The following is an 8683-nucleotide window of genomic DNA, read 5'->3' on the forward strand; positions in this document are numbered from 1 at the left end:
GTCTCCAGTGGCAAGTTTAGGTTTGCTTTGTAAGAGGTTCTCCTCTCCATCTTGTATCGGTTCGACCGTTGCGGCTTTATTTATAAAGCGGGGCGAAAGCCTATTTCGAAGAAGGAGTACATGTTTTATGTACTCCAGGCCTTTTATCATTGCTGCTCCTCCGCTGTTACCTACTTCCCATCTGCTACCGAAGGCATTTGCATCCTCTCCCTCTATTTAACTATTATTATTATAACAGTTTCGTTCAGAATCCAAACAAATTTCTGAATGTCACCATATCGTGTAAAAACCATACATGATCTGATGAGGTTCCACAGTTTGGGGAAATCTAACTAGCTATTACATCTCCTGGTTTTCTCCCAAAAAATGGATATATGAAACACATAACTGAACTATTCACATAAAAATGCTCCACAATTATGGCTACAATAATAATCACTGTTTCCTATTGTACACTCATTATCCTTTAATTTCACGGTAAACTTGTGTGGCTAAACAGCATGCCCCCACGTGAATGTTTCTAGTTCTAAATAAGAGATCTGGCATCTCTAAGCAAGTAACTTCGCAAGTTCATCCACTCTCAATGTACCTTGTGGAACCACATCCGACAGGAACTCTTGTGCAAGATCATTTCTCTGCTTTATCAATCCTCTGTTGACATCATCTTTCTTTTCAACATTGTTAGGTACTTGCTTTTCTACAGGATGTTTGTTTACTCTTCCGCTCTTATTTGGCTCGTTTTTCCGGATACCAGACTTCCTTTGTGTATTCTTGAAAACCGGACCTCGTGGCGCTTTCTTGGCAAAGGCAACAGACTTTTGATAAATCACATCAGCATCAACAGACTCATTTTCGTCCAGAACATGTGCCCTGCCACTTCCAGTGGCCTCCTTTAAGAGAAGTAACACTCCCTCCATATAGGATAATGACGTTGAATCAGTCTTTGCACTATCCTGGCCATTCAAACCTTCAGTATTTCTCTTGGTAGTCTCCAATTCGCCAATCTCATCACTGCTGCCCAATGGACGAACGGGAGCTTCCTGCTCATTTGGACATTGTACAGATTTTTTGCACCCAAAAGGAGATCTGTCATCTGGATCTCCATTTTCACTGTCGTCTGATATGACACTTTGGCCATGAAGTGCCGACTTAAGAGATGGAATTACTGAATCTGAAGTAGAAAGTTCAAATGGAGTGTCAGCTGAGTTCTCGATTCCAGCTACATCCTTAGGATTAGACGATCCAGGGACTATACATGGCGAATTCAGCATGACATCATTGACAAGTTCAGGGTTCAAGTTGCTGTTGTACACATATCCTGCATTATTCACTGCCTCAATCGAAGTCAGATCAGTTCCTGAAGCTGTTCCTTTCTTATTCAAACTTTCTTCACTAGTGAATGGATGTTGATCACTTCCAACTTCAAAACTATTTTCGTCAGGCGGAGGAAGAGATGATTTCCAAACATTTCCTCTCCACATCAGTATATGTTCAAACTCAAAAGACACTAAGATACATGGAACTAGATCCTGAAAGGTACAGTCAATCAACTTTTGAACAAAATAACCACATAACTAAACAATATGACAGATTAATCAAACCTTTAGTTTAGCTCCAATTTTTCTGCAATCACTTTTGTTGAGACCTGAGCAATCAATCCGGACAAGATCACATGCTTCAAATGCTTCTCTAACTTCCTTCACAAGGTGAGTATAAACACCATTTTTTCCTGTAAAAAAATGAAACAAGTTGATAACAGTAGGAGCAATAGGACATGATCCAATCTCTGAACCATAAAATACAAACATGGGAAGATCGTAATGTTGTATACACTTGTACATTATGCACCACCAACAAAAGTCAGAGAGATGGAACAGGGCTATTAGCTTACTGTAGCAAAAAGGGGAAATTATACTGTAGGGCTGAACCACACAAAGTTAACCAGTTTAGACAAAGCAAGTATGAATAACTATGTTGCTTTTGGTCATGGGCATTACTAGTTTTCATGAACATACGTACTAAGTAGAACAAATAAAATACAAACACACACAATTTTGCGACAATACCTATTTCAGTTGTTACAAATGTTCTCATTTCTAATCTACTGTGTAACAATTATACTATATCATACTAGAGTAATTGACTGGTAGATTTGTGTGCCATGCAACATCCATAACCTTGTTATTTTGGTTTTCTTTCTCCTCACTAATTTATATGGAATCCGATGTTTAAAGTATATTCCAAAGCAACAATTACATGAAATAAAAATATCTTTACCAAGTTTGCAAATTGGTGTTAATTGACGTCCTCTCTTGTGCATTTGTGTTGACTCCTCCGGAGTTAGGCCATCTGGCACCCTTTTGACCAGGGGAGGGTACACTGCCGCAGCAGGTTTCCAGAGCATAAGTGGGAAAACTGGGCGAGTCCTGTAATTGTAGTTTCTACCACGAAAAAGAAATATCACACCCCCCTGACGGTAAATTACTTTTCCTCCAACTCTTTCCTGCTCAAGTATGTGGCGTAAGTCATCAGAAAGCTGTCTATAGACAAACCGCAAGCAGACAAGAGAACAAGAAAGAAAAAAGCAACTACAAGGAGTTTATAATCAGCAAAGCTGTAACTAACTAACTAAGACAGCTTTTAGTTTAGTTCTTTTAAGATGACGAACTAGTTCGCTAGTGCGCTAAAAAGTAAGAGCAACAAATTTAATTGAGAGGTAAAATAGACACACTTGGAGAATTCTAACTAGGATAGCATATATCCTAAATACAAAAAATGTGCTCGGAAGTTACTATGAGTCTCTGACAGTTGCACTAACTGACTGTGCACAATATAAAAATATCTCAATAGCATGGCTAGTATATGAAACAAGACGTAGCAGCACGAAGAATTGAAAAGAGGGTGGTAGCATAGTTACCTCAAGCTGTTGGCAGACATTATCCATGTCAACTGTACATACACCTTTGCATCTTATCTTGCAAACTCTTTTCCTCTTCCAATGTGCATGGATGTTCTCCAACATGTTGTGTGTTAAACCATCCCTACCTGCAGAAGGGCGCGTTCAGGCTAAAAGCACCACACTGCAACACCATACGAATAACTCCTAGCTAGCTTACTGACATGAGAACTGAAACGAAAGAAATTTTAAGCTGGAGCAAACACTTCATTTGTTTCCCAATTCTTCTTCTTAATTTTTCATTTCTAGTTTATACATATTCTTCCTTATTTCATACTTGTTCAATACTCACTCATATGCGCAACACAAAAATCAAGTACTCTGTTTAATTGGGCTATCTTGCCTACATTTCTGCTACAAAGCTGAGGAGAGGCGAGACTCACCCATATTTAGCTGCCGCGTGGCCTTGAGGTTACCCTTGACGAGCTCAGCGACCTCCTCCCTGGTGAGCGGTTCCCCGAGGACCTCCTCCCGGGATGCCGCTTGGTACCGTGGCTCCATCCCGGCGAGGAACGGCCCCGGCGACTGCACGGGCTTGACCCCTTTCTTGCCATGCGGCGGCAGCACGAAGGAGTCGAACTCAGGCAGCTCCTTGCGGCTCTTGGGGAGAGGCTTCCTCCCGGTCCAGGGGCGCGGCGTGGCCTCGGGACCGAACGGCAGGAACGGGGCCTCGCGGAGCGCGACCGGGCGGGCTCGCGGGGCCTCCGTGTAGCTGTACTGGAACTCGAACGGCGCCCCCTCGAGGCGGTAGGCGAGGCCGCGGTCGGTGACGCGCACGCCGGCGGCGGGCTCGCCGGTGTCGGGGACGGGGATCTTCTTTGCGCGGTGGCTGCGGGAGAAGGCCGGGTGCGCGGGCACCGGAGCTCGGCGGCGCTTGGTGTCGGCGGCGGGCTGGTTGTGGTGGGAGAGGGAAAGGCAGAGGCGGAGGCGGAGGGAGCTCCGGAGCCGTAGGGCAGGGTGCTGGGCTGGGGCAAGGAGGGAGCAAGATGGGAGGGTGTTGGTCGCCATGGATTGGGGGATTCGACCTTTGGTTTCAGAACTGAGTGGCACTTGAGGATAGAGGACCAAGCTGAATGTAATTGATCTTTTGAACTGAGGTTTTTTCATGAAATTTGGTTTTGAAATATGATTTTTTTAGTAGAGGGAGCGTACTACCCGGAAGCCGAATTGAATTTTCTTTTAGTTGAATGCAAATTAGGTGGGCCCTGATTGTCAAATGAATTGACTGGTTTGCACTCAATGTCTTTGAAGCATTCTCGGTTATGTTTGGATATTCGTCTCGCATTTACTGAGCCAAAAATTAGACAATTGGTTGTCTTCCACGCACGGAATTCATGCAGAGCGGTCATGAAGAATGCTGTGGTTGAGCCCCTCATGGTTAGCTGGCATCTGGTGGTCCACCCTGCACGTCGGCCCTTGTGGGATCTGGGTGAAGCCGATGGAGTTGTTCAAGCCGGCGCCGTCCCCAACGCCCGCGCCTGCACCTGTCCTAGCCGGGGACTCGCCCAAGGTGGGCAATGGTGCCCGCGCGCCACCGGGCGACGTGTATCGTCGCAGACATGACGTGCATCCACGACAATCTCCTGTGGTTTTAGCCATGGTGCGATGCCTTCGGGACGCAAGGTTGCCACGACTGAACTGAGGTTGCTCCGATACTCACTATTCCATCCAGGCCGCCGATGCTTCCCCTCTAGATGCTCACCGTGGTGTGGTAGGGTAGTAGCCCGCCTAGCCGTTCCTGTTGATCTGGTTGTGCTATACTCATTATAGCTTCGATTGGGACCAATAAAGGCCTTCCACAAAAAATCTTACATGAGCTTTAACAATTTGTGGTACGGTCACACCTGATCGTACCGTGCGGCCAAACCGTGTGCCAGCGGCTCCGTCGCCAAATACTTTCACCCTATGTGACTGATCCGATATCATGCAAATAGGGAAGCCACAACACCCAAAATAGTACTAGAGATCTCACCCCCTGAAGAGATCCGGAGAGGGAATCCACGGGAGAGAATATGTATCCTCCATAACTTGTATCTGAGAGGCCACGACATCAATCTTATCATCACATCACCATCATCTACATCTTCGCCAATGATTTTTCCATCCATTCCGTTCTAATTCCGAACCCTAGCGACTAATTGCATATGTACTATTTTAATCATTCATCCACCGTTCATAGTATTATGCTGATGATGTTTTCTGCCCATGTCTGGGTAGTTTTAGTAGTTATTGGGGAGATGGAGGAACCCTCACACCACCATTAATTGTATTCAAGTATGTACTCGGTTTTAATAGTATAAAGTGTGGTAATATTTTTCATGATATGCGACCGTCAACTCCACAATATTTGCCTGATAGATACGAAGGATATTATTGTTGGCGCAAGACCATAGTGGTGACAAAAGCCGCCTTTTTTCTTTGTTGACCATCAGTGAAGGAATAAAAGAGATTCAAGTTCTTGTTACTCTGCATCCGTGGGGTGGCCTTAACTGGTAGTGTGCCCTAGCGGCAACATATGTGGACGGATAGTGGTGGTTGTGAAGGATGTGTGACCAAAGCATTGATCACATATTTATGTGGGCCTACGCCCGTGCACAATTATATATTTAAGGAAAAGTACTATCCTATGCAATTGTGTTACATATTAGTGTTGAATCCTAGGCTCACCTAGAACACCTTTAGCCCTACTTTAGTTTCCACCATTTACATTGCTTCATTCTCGCTTATGCTTTCTTACTCGTTTCAAATTCAGAATTTTCTCTCAAACACAAACACCCACCAGCACTTTCGATACTATCTTTATTGGAATCAAAGATACATTGCATGCACCCTTTTGGTAAAGTCACAACAATTAAGAAGCATGCGACTATTTCATCTGCTCTATGTGGTTCTATACTCTTACTTCGAAACATCAAGCTATTTTCAGACACTGTTACCGGGAAGCTAAGCACTTTTGGTCTTTGGTTTAAGTTTTTATTTACTATTATTGTGCTAAGTTGTTTGCATGTTCAATGCAAAAAACAAAATCATTGCGTTTGGACATATGTACAAGCTATCCGAGATTAAGTACTGATGTCTACGGGAGCTTCTATTCTTGTAGACAGTGTTGGGCCTCCAAGAGCAGAGGTTTGTAGAACAGCAGCAAGTTTCCCTTAAGTGGATCACCCAAGGTTTATCGAACTCAGGGAGGAAGAGGTCAAAGATATCCCTCTCATGCAACCCCGCAACCACAAAGCAAGAAGTCTCTTGTGTCCCCAACACACCTAATAGGTGCACTAGTTCGGCGAAGAGATAGTGAAATACAGGTGGTATGAATAAGTAGTAGCAACGGCACCGGAAAAGTGCTTTGCCCAGGACGAGTAAACAAGCAGTAGTAACGCAGCGGTAGTAACGCAGAAAAACGAGAAACAAGCAGCGATAGCGATATTTAGGAACAAGGCCTAGGGATTAGACTTTCACTAGTGGACACTCTCAACATTGATCACATAACAGAATAGATAAATGCATACTCTACACTCTTGTTGGATGATGAACACATTGCGTAGGATTACACGAACCCTCAATGCCGGAGTTAACAAGCTCCACAATAATGCTCATATTTTAGTAACCTTTAGTGTAAGATAGATCAAAAGACTAAACCAAGTACTAGCATAGCATGCACACTCGTCACCTTCATGCATATGTAGGAGGAATAGATCACATCAATATTATCATAGCAATAGTTAACTTCGCAATCTACAAGAGATCATGATCATAGCATAAACCAAGTACTAACACGGTGCACACATCTGTCACCTTTGCACACGTGCGGGAGGAATAAAACTACTTTAATAACACATCACTAGAGTAGCACATAGATAAATTGTGATACAAACACATTGCAATCATAAAGAGATATAAATAAGCACCTCACTATGCCATTCATAACGGTGAGTAAGTATTCGTGAAATATAGCCTAAGAGACCCACACGGTGCACACACTGTCACCTTTACACACGTGGGACAAGGAGTCTCCGGAGATCACATAAGTAAAACTCACTTGACTAGCATAATGACATCTAGATTACAAGCATCATCATATGAATCTCAATCATGTAAGGCAGCTCATGAGATTATTGTATTGAAGCACATAGGAGAGAGATGAACCACATAGCTACCGGTACAGCCCCGAGCCTCGATGGAGAACTACTCCCTCCTCATGGGAGCAGCAGCGGTGATGAAGATGGCGGTGGAGATGGCAGCGGTGTCGATGGAGAAGCCTTCCGGGGCACTTCCCCGCTCCGGCGGGTGCCGGAACGGAGACTCCTGTCCCCCGGATCTTGGCTTCGCGATGGCGGCGGCTCCGGAAGGTTTTCCGTATCGTGGTTTTTCGCATCGGGGGTTTCGCGACGGAGGCTTTATATAGGCGAAGAGGCGGCGCAGGAGGGTCGAAGGGGTGGCCACACCATATGGCGGCGCGGCCGGGGCCCGGGCCGCGCCGGCCTATGGTCCGGGGGCCCGATGCCCCCCTCCGGTCCTTCCCGGGTGTTCCGGATGCTTCCGGTGAAAATAGGAACACTGGGTCTTGATTTCGTCCGATTCCGAGAATATTTCGTTACTAGGATTTCGAAACCAAAAACAGCAGAAAACAACGAATCGGCACTTCGGCATCTTGTTAATAGGTTAGTTCCGGAAAATGCACGAATATGACATAAAGTGTGCATAAAACATGTAGGTATCATCAATAATATGGCATGGAACATAAGAAATTATCGATACGTCGGAGACGTATCAAGCATCCCCAAGCTTAGTTCTGCTCGTCCCGAGCAGGTAAAACGATAACAAAGATAATTTCCGAAGTGACATGCCATCATAACCTTGATCATACTATTTGTAAACATATGTAGTGGATGCAGCGATCAAAACAATGGTAATGACATGAGTAAACAAGTGAATCATAAAGCAAAGACTTTTCATGAATAGTACTTCAAGACAAGTATTAATAAGTCTTGCATAAGAGTTAACTCATAAAGCAATAAATCAAAGTAAAGGCATTGAAGCAACACAAAGGAAGATTAAGTTTCAGCGGTTGCTTTCAACTTGTAACATGTATATCTCATGGATAATTGTCAACATAGAGTAATATAACAAGTACAATATGCAAATATGTAGGAATCAATGCACGATTAATCACAAGTGTTTGCTTCTTGAGGTGGAGAGAGATAGGTGAACTGACTCAACATAAAAGTAAAGAGAATGGTCCTTCAAAGAGGAAAGCATCGATTGCTATATTTGTGCTAGAGCTTTTATTTTGAAAACATGAAAAAAATTTGTCAACGGTAGTAATAAAGCATATGAGTTATGTACATTATATCTTACAAGTTGCAAGTCTCATGCATAGTATACTAATAGTGCCCGCACCTTGTCCTAATTAACTTGGACTACCGGATCTTTGCAATGCACATGTTTTGACCAAGTGTCACAATGGGGTACCTCCATGCCGCCTCGTACAAAGGTCTAAGGAGAAAGCTCGCATTTTGGATTTCTCACTTTTGATTATTCTCAACTTAGACATCCATACCGGGACAACATGGACAACGGATAATGGACTCCTCTTTAATGCATAAGCATGTGGCAAAAATTATTATTCTCATATGAGATTGAGGATATATGTCCAAACTGAAACTTCCACCATGAATCATGGCTTTAGTTAGCGGCCCAAAGTTCTTCTCTAACAATATGCATGCT

At 43.9% G+C, this 8683-nt stretch overlaps 1 protein-coding gene across 1 annotated transcript; it reads right to left on the reverse strand.

Annotated features, from left to right (window-relative positions):
• Positions 1-349: 349 nt before the first annotated feature.
• On the reverse strand, positions 350-4012 carry LOC124674543 (CRS2-associated factor 1, chloroplastic). Its single transcript, XM_047210587.1, has 5 exons — positions 3340-4012; positions 2918-3045; positions 2278-2503; positions 1602-1729; positions 350-1529 (listed from the first exon to the last, which is right to left on the reverse strand). Exons 1-5 carry the CDS (start codon positions 3962-3964, stop codon positions 549-551), a joined length of 2088 nt encoding a protein of 695 aa, XP_047066543.1. The 5' UTR covers positions 3965-4012; the 3' UTR covers positions 350-548.
• Positions 4013-8683: the final 4671 nt, after the last annotated feature.

Source organism: Lolium rigidum, chromosome 7, assembly GCF_022539505.1.
Source record: "Lolium rigidum isolate FL_2022 chromosome 7, APGP_CSIRO_Lrig_0.1, whole genome shotgun sequence".
NCBI classification, from domain to species: Eukaryota; Viridiplantae; Streptophyta; class Magnoliopsida; order Poales; family Poaceae; genus Lolium; species Lolium rigidum.